General features: G+C 44.5%; 1 protein-coding gene across 3 annotated transcripts; it reads right to left on the bottom strand.

Annotated features, from left to right (window-relative positions):
* Positions 1-1,681: 1,681 nt before the first annotated feature.
* tmem132a (transmembrane protein 132A) lies at positions 1,682-25,653 on the bottom strand. Of its 3 annotated transcripts, none has more exons than XM_084932394.1 (14): positions 25,409-25,653; positions 22,553-22,641; positions 20,031-20,257; positions 19,731-19,946; positions 19,436-19,623; positions 18,167-18,289; positions 9,877-10,140; positions 9,647-9,799; positions 9,054-9,249; positions 8,880-8,966; positions 7,206-7,408; positions 3,426-3,645; positions 3,154-3,345; positions 1,682-3,069 (listed from the first exon to the last, which is right to left on the bottom strand). In XM_084932394.1, the coding sequence occupies exons 2-14, from the start codon at positions 22,626-22,628 to the stop codon at positions 2,218-2,220; spliced, it is 2,997 nt and encodes a 998-aa protein (XP_084788520.1). In that variant the 5' UTR covers positions 22,629-22,641; positions 25,409-25,653; the 3' UTR covers positions 1,682-2,217. The 3 variants fall into 3 exon arrangements, with proteins under 3 accessions (XP_084788520.1, XP_084788519.1, XP_084788521.1); XM_084932393.1 differs by having other exon boundaries at positions 8,823-8,966; positions 25,409-25,652; XM_084932395.1 differs by lacking the exon at positions 25,409-25,653 and having other exon boundaries at positions 8,823-8,966; positions 20,031-20,237.
* Positions 25,654-26,106: the final 453 nt, after the last annotated feature.

A 26,106-nucleotide genomic window follows, 5' to 3' on the forward strand; every position in this document is an offset into this window, starting at 1 on the left:
AATCGTGGATCGAATCAATTCGGGACCTTGTGAATCGAAATCGAATCGATTGTAGAAATCAGTGACGATACCCAGCCCTAGTTAGCACTGTTGCCCCTTTTTACAGTGTGAGAATGAACACACACACACACACACACACACACACACACACACACACACACACACACACACTCTTTATATCCAACAGCCAGTCAACATCACAGAAGCCAGAGAATTTCAGTGTTTTAATGAATCATATTTCACAAGTTGTGAAATGTCTACAGACTTTTAGGAGAGGAAAACAAATAGCCGAGGATGGTTACAAGTCCAGGAAACTTGCACTGCACCACTCTGCTCCACAATGAGTCCGGACAAATGGTTTAGTCAAATTCTGGCTCACTCAGCAGCTCCATGCTCATGACCTGTATTGTTATGGTTTGAGTTGATGGACTGGCATCCTACTCAGGGTGCACTGTGACCTCCAAACTGGATAAGTGGTTGAGAAATCTAACAGATGGTCTCCATGCAAAGATTAATGAAAAAGCAATACCCATGTTTTTTTCTTTTTAACCTCTGAAACAAGTATTGCAAGACTCCACAACACACAGTGTTTACTTACTGAGCTCTCAAATCCACTGCAGACACTTGAACAAACATGCTATGCTCCAGCAGCAAGTGCACTCTCCATCATCCTGTGGCTCCTGTCTGAACTTCTGACTCATCATGGTGCTTTTTCAGTGGCCTTTAAGGCTACGTCCACACGTCCACTGGGATTTTTGAAAACAGCCTTTTGGGTCACTGAAAACAGAGATTTTTAAAACTCCTGCCAGGGTGGATATTTTCGAAAACTCAGTTTTTGTGTTTTTTACGTGTGGAGATTTAGTCTCGCAACACCAAAGGTGTGCGCTGTTTTTCACATCACGCTGTGCGCCATGTTATTGTTTACACGAGATACATTTCTACAATGGCGGATTGAGACAAGATACTGCTGCTGTTAATCTGACTGTCTGCAGTTTGTACACACTTGCATGCCCACTCAGTTAGTGTCCCTCCATTTACAAAGACAGATGCGTCAGACGGCACTTTGGACGTGGCTTCTACATTCAACACAGACGCTGTCACAACCTAAATCCAGACGTCAGTGTTGAATCAATTACATTCATGTATGCTGTATGCATTTGTTCATTCCTGAGTTGTGAGTCTACACAACAATGAAAATACTGTCTTTAGTTATTAACATTTGAAACGATGAAGGCACTTGAAAACTAGAACAAAATTAGCTGCCTTTACAGAAAGTACTTCAGCTTTTATGAGGGCACAAAACCCTGTTTAGTCCCTCCCAGGCTCCTGGACTTCTGATTGGCCAACATTTCATTTTTAACGTTTACTTGTGGACGGAGATATTTTTCCAAAACTGCAGGTGTGGACGGGATTTGAAAAACAAAACCAAAAACGGAAAACCTCTGTTTTCAAAAATACCTGTGTGCGTGTGGACGTAGCCTAAGTCACTGATCATTACACCCAAGTCCAACTCCAGTAGACTCTGAGCTGCAGAGGTAAACGGCTCCAGTTCAGATAACGTTTCTCAGTACCACTCAGTACGAGGAGTGCTTTGAAAAGCAAAAAGACTCTTAAAACAAACTTTATTTTAGACACGACAATGAAACCATAACTAACGACTGACAAAAATGACAGCACTACGTTTAGCATTAAACGTGTCATTTGTTTTAATAGAAAGTCATTATTCTGCCTGTTTCACACAATGGCTGCCTTTTAAAGATCTGGCCTACTAAGATCAAACCTAATGTCTCCAAAATGTGCCTACAACAGGGGAAAGGGGATTAACAATAAGAAGTGGTTCTACAAAGCTAAATTATACACACTTAGATACATTTTGAAAAGCTGCTTTGCTCACCTACCTTACTCAGATATCATGTGCACTTAAAGGTTAAAGGGGTCAGGGTAGGGGGACAAAAGTCATGTAGATGAGCATCAACCTGTTGGTTGGTGAAATTAGAAGAAATTAAAAATCAAGTTGTTTTTCTCAAATTAAAGCTCAGCTCATGCTCAAACTGGTTGAATTAAACTTTTAAAGTGTTTGAATAGAACAGTTTGAGTTTTAGTTCATTACATCCTGATATGAGTCTAGCAAAGAGAAGGTGTCAGTATCAGCTGCAAATTATCTCTACTTTAAAACTCTCTCCATTGTTCTCTGTTTAGCTCTATGTTCTTCATCTTCTATGTCTTCCAGTCCTTGGCCTTTTCCCTTTCCATCTCCTCTCCATCTTCCGTCGCACCTGCCTCCAGTTCTCCTTCCATTCTCTCTTTTGTCCTCCTCGACCTGTGTCGCAGGGTGGAGGGCAGACAGTTAGCCAGAAAGAGGACAGCAAAGAGGCAGAGCAGAGAGAGGACAGCACCCACGCCAAGTTCCAACTCATGAGTTCCCTGCTTGTCTTCCTCTGCTCCTCCTTTATCCTGGCTCGGAAAGAAGTACACCTTGCCCTCGTCCAGGCTCGGCATCAGCACTGCTCTTTCTAGAGTGTTTCGACTGACCATGCCTCCTTTGTCCACCTCATTCCACCTTCTGTTAGTCATGGTCTGACTTACTTTCTCATAGTAGTTACTGCTGGTGCTCACGTTCCAACTTTCATCTTTGTTTGATGAGTAAATGTCACCGTGTGATTCAACCAGTGTGTCTGAAATGTCAAACTCAAACTCCACACCATCCTCGCTCTTCTTGGCTACTGGCTGCATGAAGTCTAGGTCTAAGTTGACCCTTATCCAGCCTGATCCCCTCGCCAGCCTGCGGGTCCCTTCTCGTCCTGTAGAAGCCTGCCGCTCCTCGTTCTCTTCATCAAAAGAGTTTGAGACAATCAGCTGATCGGCACACGTAGAAACCAGAAGCTCTGCTCGCAGTAAAGGCCCACCTCCGTCACCCTGAGCAAAGACGCGTTGATTGGAACTGGGTGTCACCATAATAACACTCTCAGCCAATGAGGAGAGACGCAGGGAGAAGGGAAGGTCACTGAAAGAGGAGAGGAGGGAGGCTGTGTCGTCACTGAACTGCAGCCAGACACTGACGGAGGCCTCCTGCAGGGAAAACAGGGCAAATTTATCTCAGCTTCAGTGGATTAATGAGACTTCAGGAAGTGGAATGAAAAGAGTGTTTGTCACCTGGTGATAGTGGTACATGGTGTTGTAGGCTGTCACTGTTGCTGTGATGATGGAGGGGTGGGCAGGGCTGGACTTCACTGACATTCCCAGGCCACTGACCGCTTGTACAGACAGATCGCCAGCGCTGACAGTGTCAGAGGACACAGTGATGTCACATGTGCCCAACATGCCATCCCACTGCTCCGAGATAACCTAAGGATGAAGGTGACAGTGAGAGGAGATGCTCAAGAAGTGAAACAATAGCAGTTAACTCATGCACAACTGTCGCCTACATGCAGTGATGTCTTTCCAGGTCTTAATCCTATCACGATGTTTTGGGGCCTGAGGGAAGCCACTCGGGGGTCTTCTACTCTCAGCCAGTTACTGACCAGCTCAGTCACATCTACAAACCAATCTGAGGAACCCAGGTGGTGTGTGGTTCTGCTGTGGGAGTCCTGAGCTGTGAACTGGGTCAGAACCTGGACTGGGGAGCGCTGATACACCGGCACACACCTGAGCAAGAAGAAAACACACGAGGGATTAAAGATCCTGACGTATCTGTGTCTGCATGTTGGAGAAATGTGCGTGCAAGTTTACTCTGAAAGAAAGAGAGAACCATGTTTTCCATCCAAATGTTGCTGATGACAACACTGATATTTTAATGGCAACACATTCTCCTTCTCAAATTACGTCTCGTCAGGAGCTCTGAGGCACAATAATGTAGTCCATCTTTTCTTTTGGTGGGGGGGATTTATTAAAAGCCCCAAATTACATTAACATTCATGCTCCCACAGAACTTATTATTGTTTTTTGTATATTGTTTTTAATTATACAACAATTAAAACAATAATAACAACAACCTTGGTTAGCAGCACCTCAGATGAGAGCCCAGATCAATGCCACACAGAGTTCCTGTCGCAGACACATCTCTGCATCAACTGTTCAGAGCAGACTGTGTGAATCAGGCCTTTATGGTCAAACAGCTGCTAAGAAACTACAACTAAGGAAAAGCAACAAGAAGAGATTTGTTTGGACCCAGAAACACAAAGAGTGGACATTAGACCAGTGGAAATCTGTGCTTTGGTCTGGTGAGTCCAGATCTGAGATCTTTGGTTCCACCTGCCATGTCTTGAACATAGAAGGTGAACGTATGGTCTCCACATGCATGGTTCCCACTGTGAAGCACGGAGGAGGAGGTGTGATGGTGACACTGTTGGGGATTTATTCAAAACTGAAGCCACACTGAACCATCATGGCTACCACAGCATCCTGCAGCAACACGCCAGGACAGCACAATGACCCCAAACACACTTCCAGGCTGTGTGAGGGCGAGTGATGGAGTGCTGCACCTGATGGCCTGGCCTCCACAGTCACCTGACCTAAACCCAATGGAGATGGTTTGGGATGGAGCGCAGAGTGAAGGCAAAAGGGCCAACAAGCGCTCAGCATCTCTGGGAATTCCTTCGAGACTGTTGGAAACCATTTCAGGAGACGACCTCATGAAGCTCATGGAGAGAAGGCCAAGAGTGTGCAAAGCAGTAATCAAAGCAAAGGGTGGATATTAGGAGGAATCTAGAATATAAAACATGTTTACTACATAACTCGATATATGTTCATTCATTATTTTGATTGCTTCAGTGAGAATCTAAAATGTAAATAGTCATGAAAATAAAGAAAAACCATTCCATGAGAAAGTGTGTACACACTACACTCTACACATGACTGTGTTAGTACCCACCCAGACAACGCAGTCATTAAGTTCACAGATGATACCATCGTGGTGGGGCTCATCTCAGGGGGAGACGAGGCAGCGTACAGAGCTGAGGTTCAGAGGCTGTCAGATTGGTGTTTGTTTTTGTTTTGTTTTTTTTGGGGGGGGGGTAACAACAGCAACAACAATAACAATAATGATATTTATGTTTATAACAAGATGCAATAATAACAATGTGCAATAAACATACACTTCTTCTTCTTTTTATTACTTTTATTACTTAAGTTACTGTGTCGTGTTGTGTTGTGTTTGCCGACATGGGACAGTTTTCCAATTTCATTGTACTATTGTACTATGTATAACTGTGACAATGACAATAAAGAGTTATCTTATCTTATCTTATCTTATCTTATCTTATCTCAGTATGTCCAGACTTTGACTGGCAGTGTAAATAAAGTCCATGTTTGTGCCTCATGATGAGTGTCTGTAAACCTCTGACCACTCACTCATATGCCTCCAAAAACTATTCATCTGCTGGATCTGAGGAAGACCTTGCTTGAAAGAAGAGAAATTCAGCTTTGACCTGAGTGTAAAATGATGGTTGTGTGGTGGTAATTATTGGATTACTGGCAGGTTGAAAAGATTTCAGTGCAATTTTTCTGCTTCTCCCACACTCTGCCTCTCTCTCATTGACCTGAATGAGGATTTTTTTAAAATGTACAAACTGTGAAACATATATTTTTCATAATCATCCCGTTGCATGACCCAGTTTTGGCCAAGCTTTAGCTGTTGGACAGATGGCTGAACCTTTGACTCAACAAGGCCAAATCATGCCCCCTCCCCCAGTGCTTGGCAGTTGTTGTGCAGTGTTGTGTTGATATGCTTTCTCCAAACATGCTGCTGTGCATTAAGGCCACACATTGTTCTGGTCTTCTAGTTTGTTCAGATGGAACTCTGCAAATCTGTGTCATCATGTTCAGTTCAGAGGAGGCAGAGAAGCCGTCTGAGATGTAGCTGTTGTTTTTTCTTTGTTTGTTTCTCTGAACACTGCATGCTTTGACCTTTGGGGTGACCTTTGGGTCCTAGAATTTGTACTCCTAGGAAGATTGTGGCAAGATTGTGCTTTCCTCCTACCTCGTCTCCTGCTCGTCCCTACTTTCCCTACATTCAGCATCCCTACTCTCATCTCCACACTCCCGCCTTCCCTCTCTTCTCTTCTTTTGTCTTTGGCCAACAGTTTCCACCAGGACCCTGTTGACAAATAGTACTGGAGGCGGTTGTTGTTACCCTGGGCCCCGACTGACTTTTTCTGGTGATCCGCGAAAATTTGACACCATGCTCTTCCTGATGCGACCCTTCCCATTCATCTGGGCTTACGAGCTCAAGTACGAAAGACGATGAAAGAAGAAGTCAGTTGCTGAATTTGCCTGTTTGCTAATGCTATAGGCCACATTATGCCTTAGATTAAAGATTGTGAAATCAGTACACTGTTTTATGATGCATTATACTGCTGAGTTATAAGAAATGCTGTTTGTGTAGAATCATGGCCCTCCTTTTCTGATTAGAAAGAACAAAACATACTGAACAGGAAGCCAAGGCCATAGCTTAGGCTCACTGAGAGAGAAAGAATGTGGATGTTTAGGTTTTATGACTTTGGAGGGGGGCTGAAGCTATAAGAATGTGAGAAACGGTCAGACACTTCGAGACGTGGCGGACACCCTCCTGTCCACATCTCCCGTCCGGACGTTTATGCTCAAAGTGTTGTATGAAATAATGAGAATTGTATGGAATAAAGAGATTGTTGATTGAGCATCAATTGCTGATTGTGTTGTTCTTCCTTCAGCCCAAAGATCAAAGAATTGGGATATTTAACACAGGCCACAGCAATGTGGTACTTTTTGGTAAGCAAACGTTTTTATACTCTTACTGTGTTTGATCATGTTTCTGGTAAAAAGCTTACAAGATTACTATGTATCACATTTTTCACTTTTGTCCATGCAGTATATGAATGTAGTATATTCTCATAGAACATGTTGTGAACCGTCTGCAGTTTGTCCCATGATAACAAACATTAAATACACTGGTTTTATACTGCGCAGTATTTCTGTCCGGTAAAATGATGCTAGACCGGATGATTGTGGGGTCATGATGAGTTAATTACATAAACCTTTTCAGTTTTCACACTCTGTTTTCATTTAGGTATTATGTAGTTTGAACCAAGCAGTAGAAGAGTCAGTGTAGTTCAACAGGCCTTTAAGGAAATGGTTACATCTCCAGAGGAGAGAGGAGATAAACACAGATACAATGAACTATAGTACAACAAGTTAAAACAGACTGAAGACACAGCGGGCCTAGTTTTTACCCTTCCTCTGTGACCAGGTTCCATCCATCAATGACATTGAGAGTAGGGTCTGCCAAGGAGACATGGAGGGGCACGGATGGAGCCCAAACCTCCAGACACACAGACCCACTGAGCATGCCCAGATGAAACTCCACCACTGCACAGGTCGACCCTAATCCTGATTCACTGCCATCAACGTAGAGGGTAGAGCAATCACTGGAAACCTGTATGGAAGAGACACATACAAAATATGCTATTTGTTTCATCTATACAGTTTAAAGTAATCGCACTGGTTTCCTTTTGGCATTAAAGTTCAATTAGCTGTCTCACATGCTTTTCAGTTTTGTGCTAAACCTCTCTAAACACAGTTTGGTAGATGGATGATAATGTTTGGTTTGTGATTTTTGAAAAGGCACATTACGCTCAGAGTGGAGTTGAATTCTGTTATATTCAGACATCTCTAAAGCCAACATTACAAACCTGGGAAAATATCACCGAAATGATAAAAATGGATAAACATGCATGTTTCATTTTGGGTGAGCTGTTTTTAATCAGTTGTGTACTCCACCTTGCCAAACAATAAAGCTTAGGCATAAATAAAAGTGCTGTGTGAATATGTGTGTGACTGGCTGAATGAGGCTTGAATTGCTCTGAGTGTTCAAATGAAGCAGAAAGGCCCTGTATACTGTAAGGTCCATTTACCCAGAGAGGTTTAGAAACACTGAAGTTTAGTCTTGACTTTGGACCTAGTCAACAGCACAAACTAAATTTAAGATGAACCAGGTGCAGGTCAAATTTGAATGTCAAGCGACAGCAATCGAGCCGTCTCTACGACAACCTGGCAAAACTGAGCCACTGAAAAAGACTCCAAGATGTTGTTTAACTGTTTTTGACTTTTACTTTAAGCACTGAGGTAGTGCAGTTGTTTTGGTTAACTAAAAATGGAATTTAAAATGAATTATATAAAACTTAAACAGTTGCCTCCGGGTGCGTTATATTGTAAGGTGACCCTACAAACTGAAATGAGCTGTGGGCCACTGCTGGCACTGTCGTCTCATTGGAGGACACTTTAGTGTTCAAGGAGTACAAAACAAACAAACAAGAAAACACAAACAAATAATACTGAAAATGTTTTGTTTGTTTGCGTTTTTTCAAATATTGTATAACAAGATAAAACGCAAACTCCCTCTTAACTAACTGAATCCTTTCATTGATCTACCAAACAAACACATTGGTCCTCTCTGTCTGCCCACATACGTGGCAGCACTTCTGCTGTCGTTATGTTCATATTTAACAAAATAAAATGCAGACATGAGCGTACACATTAGTTTGTGGCTCTCACTGAACTGACACAGTCCTCAGCATGTTTGTACTCTCTGCTCATATTGACATGTGGCCCCCGGGCCGCGAGCTTGAGACCCCTGCCCAACAATAATACAACACAGAAAACCCCAACAATCATATGACCAGCTCTGGGCAAGCGCTTTGGTGACAGTGTTGAGGAAAAACTCTCTTTTAACAGGAAGAAACCTCCAGCAGAACCAGACTGCTCATGAAATTGTGAAATGTGTGTTGTGAGACATGTTGTGAGACATGTTGTGAGACATGTTGTGAGACATGTTGTGAGACATGTTGCACCTTGATACTATTCTCATTGATGGAGTGACATGTGACTGCAGAGGTAACATCTGACACCTTCTCGTCATGGCTTACAGCCAGCACAATGACGGGCAGCAGCACGGGCTGGTTGTTCAGTATAGCTGTGTTGATCAACGTGTTACTCTGTGGACAGACCAACAGGAAACACACCTTCAGAGCAATCAGATGACATGTGATGGGCATCTGATGGACTTTAAAAGAATCACGTACCTCTGTTATAGGTGCAATGCCAAAGATGTGACGATCTGTGAATGAAAAGATGCTCACTGCTCCTACATGTGATGGCGGGACGGTAGTACGTCTGGAGTACTCCACCCACCAATTAGCAGGCACCATCATGGCAACACCGAAGCTGCGCCTCAAGCCGTCGACTGACAAACACGCTACCTGCTGGAGGAGAGTGGGACTGCAGGCAGACAAAGATCACATTCAAAGAAAGAAGAAATGAGCTTTATTAGTCACATACACAACCACACAGAGAAATGTGTTGTGTCCAAGCTGCGGACATAGCCGCGCCATTGCAGGGCTTGGTGTTTCGGCATGGGGGGGCCTAGCCAGGACCCTTACTGGATACTGGGAGGGAATTGAACTTGGGACTTCCATTCCAAAGGTGTGTAGTCGTTCCACTACACTATCCAGCTGCCGTTCTCTGTACTAGCCCTGCAACAGACTGGAAACCCCTCCAGGGTGCACCCCAACCTCACTTTATGGAAACTGCAGTAAAATCATTGCATACGTCTCCTTAAAGATGGCTGACTTTAATATTTTATTAACATGTTGGAAAAAGGTGTTGCTGAACTTACTCATGTGGCTGCTTTAGTGTTCTCTGTCTGTGGCAGAGGATAGACAACACATCGTGTTTGGAGGCTTGGGTTCTTTCCAGGGTCACTGTCCACATGTCAGAGGTCAAAGTTCTCTGGGCCACTATTGACACCAGGCCCTTCTTCACCTTCATCCTGAAGACACAAAGAGTGGCTATTGACAGCAGCTGTGGACATGAACGAAGAGCTGCACAAATGTTCTTTTTAATTACCTAATGGCTGCAAAATGACCACTGACATTAGCTCTCAGATTCACTGAGACTCTGATTGGCTGTCCTATTAGGACTGGGCCTCTGTGATAGCGAATCACCACATGGGAGTCCAGATTGAGCTCCTCCTCTTCTTGTCTGCTCGTACAGGGCTCGTTTTGTTTGGTGTTGCTCTGCTCTTTCCCCTTGTCCTCTGCCTCCTTCAGGGTCACTGCTTTGATATAGAAAAGTTGCCTCTGGGATTTCACATCTCTGTCCTCCACACATCTGCAAGGATGAGTTAGGACAAATGGACAGTTTAAAGTCAGAGGCCTGAAGCCTAAAATTTATTTCATCAGCATTTGGATTCAATTCAGTTCAATTCAATTTCATTTATGTAGCACCTACAATATTAGAGAGAAACCCCATCAGACGACGCCCATATGGACAGACTCGGGGGTCAGGGGAGGGAAAAGAAAGCAGAGGCAACTGGACAAAAAACACACACCAAGCCAAATTCTAAAATGTATAACTAATGATTAAATTCAATAGAGAGTGAAAAAGAGGTGAGTGGACAAGAAATGCAGCCTAAGACTGTTACAAGGTAACTGAGGGAGGATTCAAGTTCATCTGATCCAGCCTGAACTATATGCTCCATCAAAAAGGAAAGTTTGAAGCCTAATCTTAGAATTAAAGAGGGTGTCTATCTCCCAAACCCAAACTGGGAGCTGGTTCAACAGAAGAGGAGCCTGAAAACTGGAGGCTCTGCCTTTTAAATATCCTAAGAACCACCACAAATAAACCAGCAGTCTCAGAGCAAAGTGCTCTATTGGGATGATACAATACTATGACGTCATTAAGATAAGGTGGGGCCTGATTATTTAAGACCTTGTTTGTGAGAAGCAGGATTCTGATTGTAGATTTAACAGGGAGCCAATGAGGACAATGTCTATACAGTCGACCCAACCTACTTGTGGTGCAGTATTCACAGATTCACCGATTCCCTTCAAGAGAGACCTGTTTCAAGATGATAAAATGATATTAGAGTGTTTTCGATGGTGGTTTAATGTATGTTTGGTTTTTAACTATTAAAATAGGCAGATAAAAGTGTTTTTAGAGGGTGTCTCAAGTATTCATGGATTTCAGCTACTCGCGGGCGGTTGTGGTCCCTAACCCCGCAAATACCAGGGGTCGACTGTAGGGCAGAAACCTGCTCTCTCTTTCTAGTCCCTGTCAGGACTCTTGCTGCAGCATTTTGGATTAACTGAAGGCTTTTCAGGGAGTTTTTAGGACTTCCTGATAATAATGAATTACAGTCGTCCAGCCTGGAAGTAATAAATGCATGAACTAGTTTTTCAGCATCACTCTGAGACAGGATATTTCTAACTTTAGAGATGTTGCACAAATGGAAGAAAGCAGTCTTACATATTTGTTTAATATGTGCGTTGAAGGACATGTCCTGGTCAAAAATGACTCCAAGGTTCCTCACAGTGTTACTGGAGGCCAAGGTAATGCCATCCAGAGGAAGAATCTGCTTAGATACCATATTTCTAAGATTTTCAGGGCCGAGTACAATAACCTCAGTTTGATCTGAATTAAGAAGCAGAAAATTCATCAACTTCATCCAGACTTCTGTCTTAGGTTTCTATAATCTGGCTTCATGGATATAGAAAATTTGGTATCATCTGGAAAGCAGTGAAAATCTATGCTACTCTTCTTAACAATACTGCCTAAGGAAATTATGGAAATGCATAATGTTTATAGAAATGTTCCCAAACCTGTGAAACTCCATAAAAGGTAAACTTTCATATAAAAAGGTAAAGGGAAATATTCAAGGGAATGGGGAGAAGAAGTAGAAAATACAAGTAGAAGGATAGAACACAAATAGAACCTACTAAAAAACAAAAAACATACAGCACCTGAAATAGAAACATTTGTAAAAGTGCACACACACACACACACACATACACACACACAAACATGCACACACACACTGTGAGATTATTACACTATCCTATGCCACCTTATACTTCTAATCAAAGAATTGTTGAATCATTATACGGCTATAGGCCACATTATGCCTTAGATTAAAGATTGTGAAATCATTACACTGTTTTATGATGCATTATACTGCTGAGTTATAAGAAATGCTGTTTGTGTAGAATCATGGCCCTCCTTTTCTGATTAGAAAGAACAAAACATACTGAACAGGAAGCCAAGGCCATAGCTTAGGCTCACTGAGAGAGAAAGAATGTGGATGTTTAGGTTTTATGACTTTGGAGGGGGGCTGAAGCTATAAGAATGTGAGAAACGGTCAGACACTTCGAGACGTGGCGGACACCCTCCTGTCCACATCTCCCGTCCGGACGTTTATGCTCAAAGTGTTGTATGTCTTCCAGACATTACTCATGTCACAGAACCGATTTCCCTGACTCTTTCTGGCAATCATGTTGAAACCATACAGTTGTACGTCTTTAAAGCCCCACTCACACCACTAGTCTTGGGCTATCCCTGGCTATGTCAACATAACCCTGTGATTGATTGGAGGAAGGAAAGCATTTCGGGGTGGGGGGAGGAGTGTCACATGTCCTGTTTAAAAGCCGCCACCCCCCGCCGTGAGCCTACCACCCAATAAAACTATTTCAGAACCGCCTGATCTGTCCTCCATACCATCTGTTTATCACGACCTGGCGCAAGTGTTTTGTAAAGATAGGGCACGCTCCCTTCCCCCTCACCGGCCGTACAATTGTGGGATTGACCTCCTCCCAGGCGCGCCGCTCCCGACCAGTAGGTTGTATAGCCTGTCTCGACCGGAGCGTGAAAGCATGGAAAACTACATCAATGAGTCACTTGCCGCTGGTCTCATTCGCCCCTCGTCCTCACCTGTTGCCGCTGGTTTCTTTTTTGTCACCAAGAAAGATAAAAGTTTACGGCCCTGTATTGACTATCGCGGCCTCAACGCCATCACAGTTAAAAACAAGTATCCCCTCCCTCTGCTGAGTTCCGCGTTCGAGCTTCTCCAGGGTGCCACCATCTTCACAAAGTTGGACCTGCGCAACGCCTACCATCTGGTGAGGATTAGGGAGGGAGACGAGTGGAAGACGGCTTTCAATACTCACCTGGGCCATTTCGAATATCTTGTGATGCCTTTCGGTCTCACCAATGCTCCAGCTGTGTTTCAGGCTCTCGTGAACGACGTGCTCCGAGATTTCATCGACCATTTCGTTTTCATTTACTTGGATGACATCCTCATCTTCTCCCGATCTGTCGCCGACCACCAACGCCATGTCAGGCAAGTCCTTCAACGTCTCCTCGAAAATCGTCTCTTTGTTAAAGGGGAGAAGTGTGAGTTTCATGTCTCAACTGTTTCCTTCCTGGGCCACGTCATCGATCGGGGTAACCTCAAGACTGATCCCGCAAAAGTTCAAGCTGTTGTTGCCTGGCCGACCCCTTCCAACCGTAGACAGCTTCAAAGCTTTCTGGGGTTCGCGAACTTTTATCGGCGCTTTGTTCGCAACTACAGTAAACTTGCCCTGCCTCTGACCCGTCTTACTTCTCCCAAGGTTCCCTTCTGCTGGGATGAGCTGGCTCAACGAGCATTTGCCCATCTGAAGGACCGCTTTGCCTCGGGGCCCATTCTCGTCCAACCTGATCTCGACCGGCAGTTTATTGTGGAGGTGTTTTTTACTAGATTCCAGTTCACGATCACTTACAGACCCGGTTCCCGTAATGTCAAGCCAGACGCCCTCTCATGCCAATTCGCCGCCTCCGAAGACGCAACTCGGGACTCTCCCATTCTACCGCCCACCTGTGTAATCGGGGCCCTGACCTGGGAGATCGAGTCAGCTATTCGAGAGGCTCAGCGGACAGAACCGGACCCCGGAACGGGACCTCCAGGGTTGCTCTTCTTCCCCCCCTCAGTAAGGTCACAAGTGTTACATTGGGCTCATACTGCCAGATTCACCTGCCACCCGGGGGTCCACCGCACTATTACCTTCCTCCAACGTTTCGCCTGGTGGCCTTCCCTTGCCAAAGACGTCCGGGAGTATATTTCCGCATGCTCGACCTGCGCTCAAAACAAGAGCGTCCATCAACCACCCTCTGGCCTCCTTCAACCTCTGCCGACTCCGAGTCGCCCTTGGTCGCACATCGCTGTTGACTTCATCACTGGTCTGCCCGTCTCGTCAGGTAACTCTGTCATTCTCACCATTGTGGACCGTTTCTCCAAAGCTGCTCATTTTGTCGCCCTCCCTAAGCTCCCCACTGCTCTAGAGACCGCCCGGCTACTAACTAACCACGTGTTTCGCCTCCATGGAATCCCCACGGACATTGTGTCAGACAGAGGTCCGCAGTTCACGTCACGTGTCTGGAAGGAGTTCTGCAGTGCCCTCGGAGCTCAGGTCAGTCTCTCCTCTGGTTTCCACCCACAGACCAATGGCCAAACGGAGCGTGCCAACCAGGAGCTCGAAGCGGCTCTCCGGTGCCTGGTGTCCACTAACCAGTCAACTTGGAGCGAGCAACTGTCATGGATTGAGTATGCTCATAACAGCCTTACCTCCTCTGCCACCGGTGTGTCCCCTTTCGAGGCATCCTTGGGCTATCAACCGCCACTCTTCCCGGCCGTCGAAGGTGAGCACTTTGTTCCCTCTGTCCAACAGCATCTTCGGAGGTATCGGCGTGCCTGGAGAGCGACTCGGGCTTCCCTTCTCCGCACAGTGGAACGCAATAAGCGCCTGGCGGATCGCCACCGGATCCCTGCTCCCACCTACACACCTGGACAGAGGGTTTGGCTGTCTACCAGGTTTGTCCCACTCAGGGCTGAGTCCAAGAAACTGTCTCCCACTTTCATTGGTCCCTTTGAAGTCGACTCTGTGATTAACCCTGTCTCTGTCCGCCTTAAACTGCCCCGGAATATGAAGATCCATAACACCTTCCACGTGTCGCAAGTAAAGCCGTGCCTCTCTAGTCCTCTGTGCCCTCCTTCCGGACCCCCTCCGCCCGCCCGGGTCATTGATGGCCATCCGGCTTTCGCCATTTCGAGGATCATGGATGTCCGGCGCCGGGGGCGCGGTCTGCAGTATCTCGTGGATTGGGAGGGCTACGGGATGGAGGAGCGTTCTTGGATCCCGCGGGCGGCCCTCTTGGATCGGGGTATGGTGCAGGCGTTCCATGCGGCTCACCCTGACAAGCCTGGGGGTCGCCGGGAGGCTCCCGTCGGGGGGGGGGGTACTGTCACGGCCAGGCGCATCAGCTGCACGCTGATCAGCCCTCTGTTTCTCTCTCTTCCTCTTCTCTCTCGCCGGGGCGGAACTTACTGTGGGTTCACGCCCTCGGCCCACGCCCTCGGGAAATGAGACACCTGGGTCTCATTAAGGGGAGCAGCATTTAAGCCAGGAGGTGACTGCTGTTCGTCGCTGGATCGTTGTCTATCACGCGTTAGTGAAGTCAAGCTACAGCAAGTTTAGTTAAGAGTGTTTTCCTTTGTGCGTCGTTCTTAACCCTGTCTCCCTGTCTACAGAGCTTCCTGGATTTTCCCCGTGTGATTCCCGTGTGGCAGTGTCGGAGTGTAGCCTGTGATCGTGTGAGTGGATATTCTGAAGAACGCGTGCTTTCCCCTGGACTTCCCTGGAGACCCCTTCTCCCCCCACTCAGCTGTATATAACACCTCCCCGCACATTCTTGTATATACACCTGGTGACTTGTAAATAAACCCTTCTTGTGAGCATCAGAACCGGAGTCCTGCGCTTGAGTCCTCCTCCAAACCGTAACAGTTTGTCTGTGTGTGTGTGTGCATGTTTGTGTGCGCGTGTGTGTGTGTGTGTGTGTGTGTGTGCATGTTTGTGTGTGTGTGTGTGTGTGCATGTGTGTGTGTGTGTGTGTGTGTGTGCATGTTTGGGTGTGTGTGTGTGTGTGCATGTTTGTGTGTGTGTGTGTGTGCATGTGTGTGTGTGTGTGTGTGTGTGCGTGTGTGTGTGTGTGTGTGTGTGTGTGTGCATGTGTGTGTGTGTGTGTGTGTGTGTGTGTGCATGTTTGGGTGTGTGTGTGTGTGCATGTTTGTGCGTGTGTGTGTGTGTGCATGTTTGTGTGTGTGTGTGTGTGTGTGTGCATGTTTGTGTGTGTGTGTGTGCATGTGTGTGTGTGTGTGTGCATGTTTGTGCGTGTGTGTGTGTGTGTGTGTGTGTGTGCATGTTTGTGTGTGTGTGTGTGTGCGTGTGTGTGTGTGCATGTTTGTGTGTGTGTGTGTGTGTGTGTGCATGTTTGTGTGTGTGTGTGTGTGTGCATGTTTGTATGTGTGTGCATGTTTGTGTGTGTGTGTGTGTGTGTGTGCATTTGTCATGAAATGTGACACAGATGCCCCCAGGGGATGAAAGACAAACAGAGAGAGACCCAGCAAAAGACTGTCGAAGACCTGAGGCCACACATCACAGCAACAACTGCACGCCCATCCCAGCAGGCGGAGAGAGGCTCCACATGGAGCGCCCACGGCCACAGGGTGAGAGACCAGAGAACCAGAGGCAACAGGCCACAAGTCTGTGCCCTGTGTCCCAACACCAGACCTCCACTCAAGTGACAACAGACACAGAGAAAAAAGGCACAAGACAAAGTGGTCTGAGCCTGAGAGAAGCTACACCCATCTAATGCTCTCTCACTGTTCAGCTCTTTGCCATGCACCAGTGGAGCTCCATCAGGGAAAGGAAGGCAAGCAGTGCTTATCTGGTGAAATCTAATAACAGACATACCAAAGTAAAAGGATCTGTCTTCTATCATAAAGTTTCCCATGCTATAGATCACCATCACCCTGTGGCCCCAGCTTTCTATCGTCCCTGGAATCAGGATTAAGTTCACTCGATTATAGAAAGGGGTCGGCATTCTCATGGGTGTGTCCATGTCCTATTAATGGGTGGACTTTGTCAAGCTGAGAGGCCAGCAGCTTTTTCTGGATGCACATTGTAGATAAGCCTCTGATCTTTGATGAGACTGATGGGAGCTTAGCGTGCAATCCAAACTGCCATTTGTACTGTACTGATATCAGTTTCCATCTGTGGTTTGTGTCGAAACAGAGCTAACATTAGCAAGTAAACAGGATTTCTCATTCATCATTGTAACAGATGAGTTTTCTCCTGCCATGTCCTCTTTATATAAACGCTGACTCCACCAACACTTCAGATTAGCACCACTCAGAAATTATTTGGTTGATAAAATGTATCATGTTTAAACATATCTTTTTTTACTGCAGGGCTATTTTCTTATATAGGAATTTTTCAGCTCTAATTGAACACTTTCAAAATATGTCTCACTTTTTGCAGTTTTTTCTTCACCAAAGTGCTTCTAACACTGAAATGCAGGTGAATGCATTGGATAGTAGCTTGGGGTTCACTATCTGCCCGTGGACTCTTTGGCATGTAGAGCAGAGATGGGATCAAAACATCAACATCTGCTCTAGGTCCTGAGCTACAGCCACCCCCACATAACATCATCTCGGTAACAGTCAACACCAGTGTTGGTCAAGTTACTTGAAAAAAGTAATAAGTAACTAATTACTGATTACTTCCCCAAAAAAGTAATCCCGTTACTTTACTGATTACTTATTTTCAAAAGTAATTAATTACTTAGTTACTTACTAATGTTTTTGTCACTTTTTATGGAATCAAACTCAAAGTAAGGTCAGTACTTCCACGCTTTAAACGCTGCACGCTCATACTCTCTCCCGCACTCGATATATGATCCATTGTTGATCTGCACACAGCTGTTGTCACGAACGTCGTACTTGCTTACGTCATTGTCATGAGACATTCTCGCAAAAAAATCACGGTTTTAGTAACGCAGTAACGCAGCGTTCCTACGGGAAAGTAACAGTAATCTAATTACCGTTTTTGCAATAGTAATCCCTTACTTTACTCGTTACTTGAAAAAAGTAATCGGATTATAGTAACGCGTTACAAGTAACGCATTACTGCCCATCTCTGGTCAACACATCCACTGAAGCAAACCATCAATGTGTTTATCAGTGGCTGAAAAAGTGATAAGACTATATAAATGGAGTCTCTTTATTATTTATTAAAATCTTTTTAAAAAAATCTTCATCATGAGTTCCTCATGTGTCCAAGTGGCTGTCACGCAGACTGAGTCGAAGGTCATCTACCAATCAGAAGCTGTGCGTTTAGATCCCCGACTCCTCCAGTCCACATGCTCCAGGTGTTCTTGGACAGCACAGTGTGATATTTAGACAGCACATAGAATAAGACTGCAGACATATTTGAGTGTGTAGTAAAAAGCACTTTACAAAATAACATAGTATTCTACTATAACATACCCTGCTGATGTCATCTTTAGGTCCGCCACTGAGTAGTACAGCTGTATTTGGTTTTTCATGGGACCCCGTTGGTTTCTGCGGGCCCGTGGACCATCCACGTCCCTATCTATATTTGGATGGTATCTGAAAGAGACACGAGTACACTTTGGGACTGGGCATTTATAGAAAACTACTTCAAGCAAGAGCTCACAGCTTCAAGCAAGAGCTCACAGCACACATCTGTTTGGTAAAACTCACAACCGTAGCTTTTGTTAAAAAAAATGCACTTATTCCACAAAATGTTCATGTTCTTACGCCAAACGTCTCTCTGTGAGGTTTACTCTTTACTAGAGGGATTTAATCATTAGCATAACTGAACTGAACATGAGCAAAACCAAAGGTGACCTTCTCCAGTAGGCAGAGGGATCTGGCTGCTTCAGTCACCACCACCATCCACAGGAAGCCAGTGGGGGTAGTTGAGGAGTACAAATACCTGGGAACCATCTTTGACAACCTCCTGAAATTCTCTGCCAACACAGAGGAGATTCTCAGGAGGTGCCACCAACGGCTACACCTCCTTATAACTCAACTGCTTTGGAGTCAGCACACCCATCATGATGACTTTTTACTATGCCTTCCTGGAGACCTCCATCACCTGCTGGTTCCACTCCCTCAGCCTTCATACAGGAACAGACTGCAGCACACTGCATCAGTGTGCTCTAAAATCATCGGCCTGCCTGTCAGAACTCTGACAGGTTTTCAGCCAACAGGTCCTTAGACAGGCAGCCAAAATCATCACTTCCTCCTCCAATTATAACAAATTATTAAAAATATGGAGAAAATACTGTTTGCAATTAAATGTGTCATAGTTTAGTTTAATGGCCGTTAGACTACATCAGACTAATGTAGCCAGTGCAGTACAACAGTAGGTGCATGTCTCTTCAGGTCGGTGTGGTTTTTTAACTGATATTCAAATTGCTCATAAAAATACCGAAACAAAAATGTAAACATTACAATGTTTTTAAGCTTTCCTGAGGTGAAAAAGTTGGTAATGATAATAAAAGCTAAATGTAGCAGTACACCATAGTATAAAAATGAAACATGAACATATCCATCTCAGTGCCATGTCTGCCTTCATTATCACCAATTAAAGTTTAACTACATGTAGTTTACAGTCTAAAGTGCTTTGAGTCACCAGTACAGCTATGATTTTATAAACCATATAAATAATAATGTAAGTCTATGAATTCATTTCCAGCTGGTGCTTTTTTAGTCTTGCAATCACGTCACCTCAGAAACTGCGCAGTTGCTTGCTGGTGGTTGCCGTGACGGCGTATGCTCCGTTGCCATTTTGGCTTCTGCATCCATTCATGTGTATGGCGGGTATTACTGTACCATGGATGCGACTGGTTGACAAGTGGATTGCTGTACCAGGAACTGGGCAGTGTCAGAGTTACCACACACAAACCTAGAGGCGGCTGGGAAACAAGACAGTTGTGTAGTAGTAAAAGGAAAACGGAGTGAAACGACTGACCAAGAAAGAGAGACATTAGACAAAGAAAACATTACAAAATCTGTTCTTCACCTGTGTGATACAGGAGGCCTTGTGCTCCTCTGTCTCCTTGAAAGCCAGCAGAGTGATGCAGGTCCGAAGATCAGAACTGATGTTGCCTCGCTTGTGAAACAGTACCCTCACCCTGAACCTCTCCTGACCTCCCTTATCCCGCTCTATTTCCACGCTCTCTGAGAGAAGGGAGGCAGATAGAGGGGGAGAGGCAGGGAGGACGGACTCTGATAAAAGCTGTGGATGAAAAAAAATACAGATGAATCTGTGGGGGTTTTCAGTTACATCTCCATCTCTTATCATCTTTTCTCTTCTGCTTACCTGTGTCACAGAGTGAGGGCCAAATGAAGCCCTGAGGCCGGGCTTGGTAGCCCACCCTGTCGGAGGCAGCATGAACATACTCTGAGAAAAGGCAAAAGGGCTAAAGTTGGAGAAAAGAGGGCCCATCTCTGCTTGAGACAGAGGGAGAAACTGCCAAGAAGGGGGGGTGACTGACATCTGGACTGGCAGGGACAGAGGAAGAGGAGGCTGCAGGAGGGATGGAGGGACTGAGTCAGTAAAAAAAGAGAAGAGGCAGGTGTAAAGGACATGTTACTATCACAAGGTCATAAATGTCAGACTTGCTGAGATTTGCATTAACTGCCTTCCTTTCTGTTATATTTGGGCAAGGCATCAACCCATACTTTGTCCAAAGAACCCTAACACACCAACAGCACTGTGGTATCAGAGTGCTTGATTAGTTGGACGGCCTTTGCTGATGGCAGGCATTCGCTGTGACATTGTTTCAGGAAGCTTATGCTGTTTTACATTTGCCTCTGTCCAGAGCATAAAGTCGTCTACATCTCGCAGATTCTTAGTGGGGTTAAATTCTGAACTCTATGATGGCCAGTCCATGTGTGGTAATGTCAGCGCATGCCTTGTCAAATCTAAAATGAACATAAATTCAAATGTATCAAAGTAAAGCAGTCTCTCTCCTTTTATCTCCAACGTCATCCATTACATTGCTGCCATATTGACGCCATTCACAGACCATCCATGGAATCCACATTTTTAATTCAATTCCTTTTTATTTATATAGTGCATAATCACAACAACAGTCACCTCAAGGCACTTTATATTGTAAGTGTCATGGTCCCCGTGTCTGCCCGGCTGACCCAGGTTGGCTACATATGTTTCTTGTTTTCCTTTCCCTCTCTCTCACGCTTGCCGTGTCTCGCCTGGGCGGAGCTCATTGCGGGCTCCCCGCCCCTGGCCCTCGCACCTGTAAATAATCACACACCTGTGGCTCATCGCTTCACCAGCGTCCACTACTTAAGGCAGTGGCTGGAAACATCTCATCGCTGGACTATTGAGTAACCTCGGTAGTAAGCTCCAGAGGGCTAGTTTCTAGTTGTCTTTTCGCGTTGTTGCTTCGTGAGATTAACCGCTTGTTTCCTGTGAACAGGAATCTCTTTCCCTTGGAGCCCTGGATGTGCTAAGTTGCTGGTGTGCTGTGTTTCTGGAACTGTGTGAAGATTCCCTCGTGTGTGAAGAGCCCCCTTTTCCGGACTCCCTGTGCCCTGGATTCCCCTCGCCCTCTCACCTGTATATAGTCGCACCTGGTGTTGTGTATCAATAAAAGGAACTGTATTTTAGCTTCCTTATCTGCGCTTGAGTCCATCCCAGCTCGTGACAGTAAGGTAGACCCTACAATAATACATACAGAGAAAAACCCAACAATTATATGACCCCCTATGAGCAAGCACTTTGGTGACAGTGGGAAGGAAAAACTCCCTTTTAACAGGAAGAAACCTCCGGCAGAACCAGGCTCAGGGAGGGGCGGGGCCATCTGCTGCAACTGGTTGGGGTGAGAGAAGGAAGAAGCTGTCTTACAGCATTTGAGGAAGCACTTTCTCCCTCTCCCTTATCTTTCCTGCTTGGCTTCTCATGTCTTTGTATAGTCTTGCTTACTCACTAACCCTAAGACAGTCTCCCAAACTTGTTCTCTAAAAATGTAAAGAAGAATTATGGATTTGATCAACTGGTCCCTTAATGAAACTGACAACTCCTGGGCTTGGGAGAGCCTGATTGTCCTGCGGAGACGTTTGCTGCCGGATACTCGATGGTCGGTTGCGTTGTGTCTGGCGACACTCTCGATGGAGGACATTGATCGACATCTACCAATTCGGAACCACGATAACAGAGTTCTGGCTGATTGGAGCCGGCTCGGACCTGGCTTATCGAAGAACAAGAAGCGGCTACAGCTGTTCAAAATCCCACAAGGCTGGCCAACATGATAGACGATAGGCAGGGATGTGAGTACTCAGACTGTGTTTTTGAATGCAATATGGAGAAGATCTTGGAGAAGCTCAGGGCTCTGTTATATGGATAACATCTTGAAGAAGAAGAACAGGAATTGAGAGACCTGGTGACCAGTGATGGACATTAGACCAACTGTAAAATTGGAAGCAGTTTGTTCGCACTCAGCAAAACAACTACCATCTTCATCTCATGCGGGCCCCCTGGCGCCAGCTGGATGCTCAAGGCAAAAGCTGATGGGAATAACAAAACTCTCCCTTAGATAATAAGACTGTTGTGACTCTCTCCCCCCTCATTCAAGGACCGAAGATTGTTGACTTTTGCTTGACAAATGTAGCTACAATCATACAAGTGCAAAGATTTCTGTTTATTCCTATAATATCAGCTATTAAATATTTTCACAGTAATTTAGGTGTCTTAAACACTCACAGGTGACATCTTTGGTATAAGGTGAACATAGATAACGATCTGAGAGAATGAAAGTATGACAACAATAACAACAGGTGAGCAGCTGTAATACACAGTAATACACAATAATCACTCACCTGTGATGGAAATCCAAAGCAGCAGCAGCTCTCCTGTTCGTCCCCACCACACAGTGACACAGCTGACACCTTCCATCACTGCAGGTCTCCTGCAGCACAGCCAATATGAAACTTTCAAACCTCATCCATACTCAGCTGGCAGATAATCGGCTCGTCCTCCCCCACAGGGTGAGTGGACGGGCTTCAACCACCCGTACAATCAAGCCCACTTCATAACCTTATGAGGAAGGTTATGTTATCACCATGTTGTCTCAACTGACAGTCACAGGATTACATACACACAGGTATGAATATAATGGCTTTGATAGGCCTTTTAATGATTTCTCAAGCTGTTCGTTTTCCAGGGTGGAATGATTATACAGTTTTTTTCTGTCTGCAGAACTGTGATAAATTAGCTATGCAAATATCATATGTCATATCAAATATGTACATACAATTATTCAGTCTTTTACTATCTCGTGCTGAAAGTAAAGTTTTTCACTGTCGTGAAACTTCAAGGCAAAGGCCGGTTAACTTCTTCTTGGTGACCATTAATATAAACCATGCCTGTAGGCCCTGTTCTTTTGTTTCAGGTGAGGCTCATCCACAGTTCCCAGGCCTCTTGTTTCCTTTGCGTCTCTCACTGAGAGAGAAAAAAAGGGACAGGATCCTACTCAGGTTTGACCTCTGCTACAGTTACAGCCTTCTAGCCCAAAACTCATCCTAGGATTTATCTACCTGCTCACACTGTAGGATGAATTGTCTTCAGGTGTATTTCCTCAGCTCTATGTATTCTGTCTCTGTGTTTACACTTGGCTTCAACCTACCTGTTTGATTAGGCAGGCATAATTAAGCCTTAATGAACTGTCATAGTAACAGTACTACAGTACACCCATGTTAGGAAGGTGAAGGTGGATATCCTCCTGCTTTGGGATAAAAAATATTTAGTTTTGACAAAAACTGTACTTATATGTCTGAAATGAAACAAAACAATCCTTTTCTATTGTTTTTACAGTGAAGTCAGTTTTGCGCATCTAACCCTGTAGCAGCCTCACAGTGCATGTTAACTGATCAATAGGGTGCAAATGATTGATGGCAGAAGCTGCCAATCCAGTGCTATAAAAGTTAATTTCTGGATTTGCAAATGAGGGATAGACACATAGACACAGAGTACCTGGCACCTTAGTGCCGAAAGGAATGTCTGCTGCTTAGCATATGAGGGCTAGATGCAGAGAAGCTGGCATCCCAGTGGTAGAAAACCTGCTTCTCCATTTTGCAAACGAGAACCTGACATCCTGATATCAGGAAGTTTGCTGCTGCATATGGCAAATGGTAAAATCCTTTTGTATTATTCATTTATTAACAGACTAACAATTCATTTTGAAATTCTGATCTATAATAAATGTTTATATTTTACATTAAATGATAAAATAATAAATATCTTTAGTAATTTCTAAATAAAATAATTTTTAAATGAATTTGTAAATTAGTTAAATTATTGCATATTTGACTGCACAACTCATTAATGAAGCACAAAATTCTTTATTTTGATGCACATGACTCCTCTGGTCCTGCATATGTACGGTGATTGTGCTCATGAATACCGTTTCACATGTGACATCACTTACCCTTAGAGAATAAACCTTAATACACGCTTAATGAACGATTTGATGTGCTGATCCATAATAGCAGAACAGAACTGCAGCATTAACAGAAATTAGGACAGGACCCCTCTGGAGTCTAGATAATGATGGTGGTTGGATGGTGCTCTGGGTGAGCAGGTTGAGGAGAGATGGGGAGGAGGAAGGCTGCACGCTGATTGGCTCAATGAAGGTGTAAAAGAAAATGACAGCGCTAGAGAAAGAACGTCAGCACTGAGTTTGACAGTGTGGGAAAGTGGAAGTGATGTAAACTTTAAATTCAATTCAATTTTATTTTTACAGCTTCAAATCACAACAACAGTCACCTCAAAGCGCTTTATATTGTAAGGCAGACCCTACAATAATACATCTGGAGAAAACCAAACAATCATATGAGTCCCTGTGAGCAAAGACAGGAAGAAACCTCCGGCAGAACCAGGCTCAGTGAGGGACGGGGCCATCTGCTGCGACCGGTTGGGGTGAGAATAGACTAGCAACTAAACACTCAGGAAAGCAGACAGTTCAGTTATATTTGATTTAGAAGCACCAGATCACGAACACAGTTGCTTCATAATGTAATGTAAAGGCCAAGGAGTGATCACAGATCTTCCTTTTTATGCATAAGCTTTATATACATTATCTACAATTATGAATATTTAATGTAATGACCACTGTGATGGATATGATAGACATCATCTGTCCTCTCAGTCTGAAGAGCATTTGAATCCTGTGAGTAACCCTGTAAGGCTACAGGCATTTTTTAAGATCACACAAACAGCTGTAAACAACAAACCTTATGTTTCCTGGCGACAGGATTTGCACTTCTGGCAACTCTAACTTATTTTTAACGAGCTACAAAATGGCCAAAACAGAGAAAAGAGAAAAGCCTACGCACTGTCATAGCTCAGCTGGCATGTGCCAGCACAGGATCACAGCCCAAACAACAGAAGGTACAGCTAAATATATCTGTGTGTGTCAGGAAATGTTCCATTGGTCAGTGTCAGGATCAATGTCTGGACATGGCTCACACAGATGAAAGACGCTAAAGTCATCCAGAGCAAACACACAACTGGTTACTCTGTGAGACAAACCTGAACTGAACCTACTCTACAAGCAGAAATTTGATGATTCATTATTTATTCTGTTAAAACATTTACACAGAGAGTGTACACACACACACACACACACACACACACACACACACACACACACACACACACAGATATTAAACACTCACCTGCATTTGTCTATTTCAGCTCCAGATTCCAACTTTTTTGGGGGGCATTTTAAAACTTGTTGACGTCACTGATTCCAGTAAAAGAACAAAAATGATTTAAAGCAAGAAAAATCATTAATATGAAAAATAACACTCTCCTTTTTGTCTTTCTTGGTTATCTTTAGTGGTATGCTGCTGCTTTAAGCCCCTCTTACTCGCTCTCATGCGTCCCTCCCTCTCTGCACCAGATTCATCCAATACAGATTTTCTCATTTAATATAGTAAGTAATCTCCTCCACGCTCCTCCTCCCATGCAGTTCTTTATGAGCTCATTGTTTCTTATAGGTTTATCTTCCTACTCTCCTCCCCTCACCCCTTTTTGTGCATCTGTCACTTTTTGTTTTCTCAGACATCTTGGTGATTCTGTGCATCTACAGTATGGTGGATTGTTGGGTACTAGTAGTAGTAAATGTGACACTCATTACAGTAGCTGCTTATGGTTTAATGGTATGGGTTATGGTGGATTTAATAATATGGTGATAAAATAGTTCTTAGAAGTTTTCATTGGCATTATTAAAATGAATTGTTTTTTACTTAAATCCCTGAACAGTGACTCCTGCACCTGCAGGTTTCAGTCTCTGTGGATGTGAGGTTCAAAGAAGCTCAGCAGGATGGGAAATCAAGTTATTGGATTTAATTTTGCTTTGGCAGTAAATTCT

The sequence above is a fragment of the Perissodus microlepis genome, chromosome 6 (assembly GCF_051167445.1).
Source record: "Perissodus microlepis isolate ML-2025 ecotype Zambia chromosome 6, ASM5116744v1, whole genome shotgun sequence".
Taxonomy (NCBI): Eukaryota; Metazoa; Chordata; class Actinopteri; order Cichliformes; family Cichlidae; genus Perissodus; species Perissodus microlepis.

What these genes read in the sequence shown, in the direction of transcription:
- tmem132a (XM_084932393.1), bottom strand. Translation starts at nt 22,628, where the DNA reads ATGGAAGGTGTCAGCTGTGTCACTGTGTGGTGGGGACGAACAGGAGAG. An exon ending in GCATTGCACCTATAACAGAG is followed by an intron (nt 8,967 to 9,053) that starts GTACGTGATTCT and finishes GTCTGTCCACAG; the next exon opens with AGTAACACGTTGATCAACAC. An exon ending in CCATGTACCACTATCACCAG is followed by an intron (nt 3,070 to 3,153) that starts GTGACAAACACT and finishes TTTTCCCTGCAG; the next exon opens with GAGGCCTCCGTCAGTGTCTG.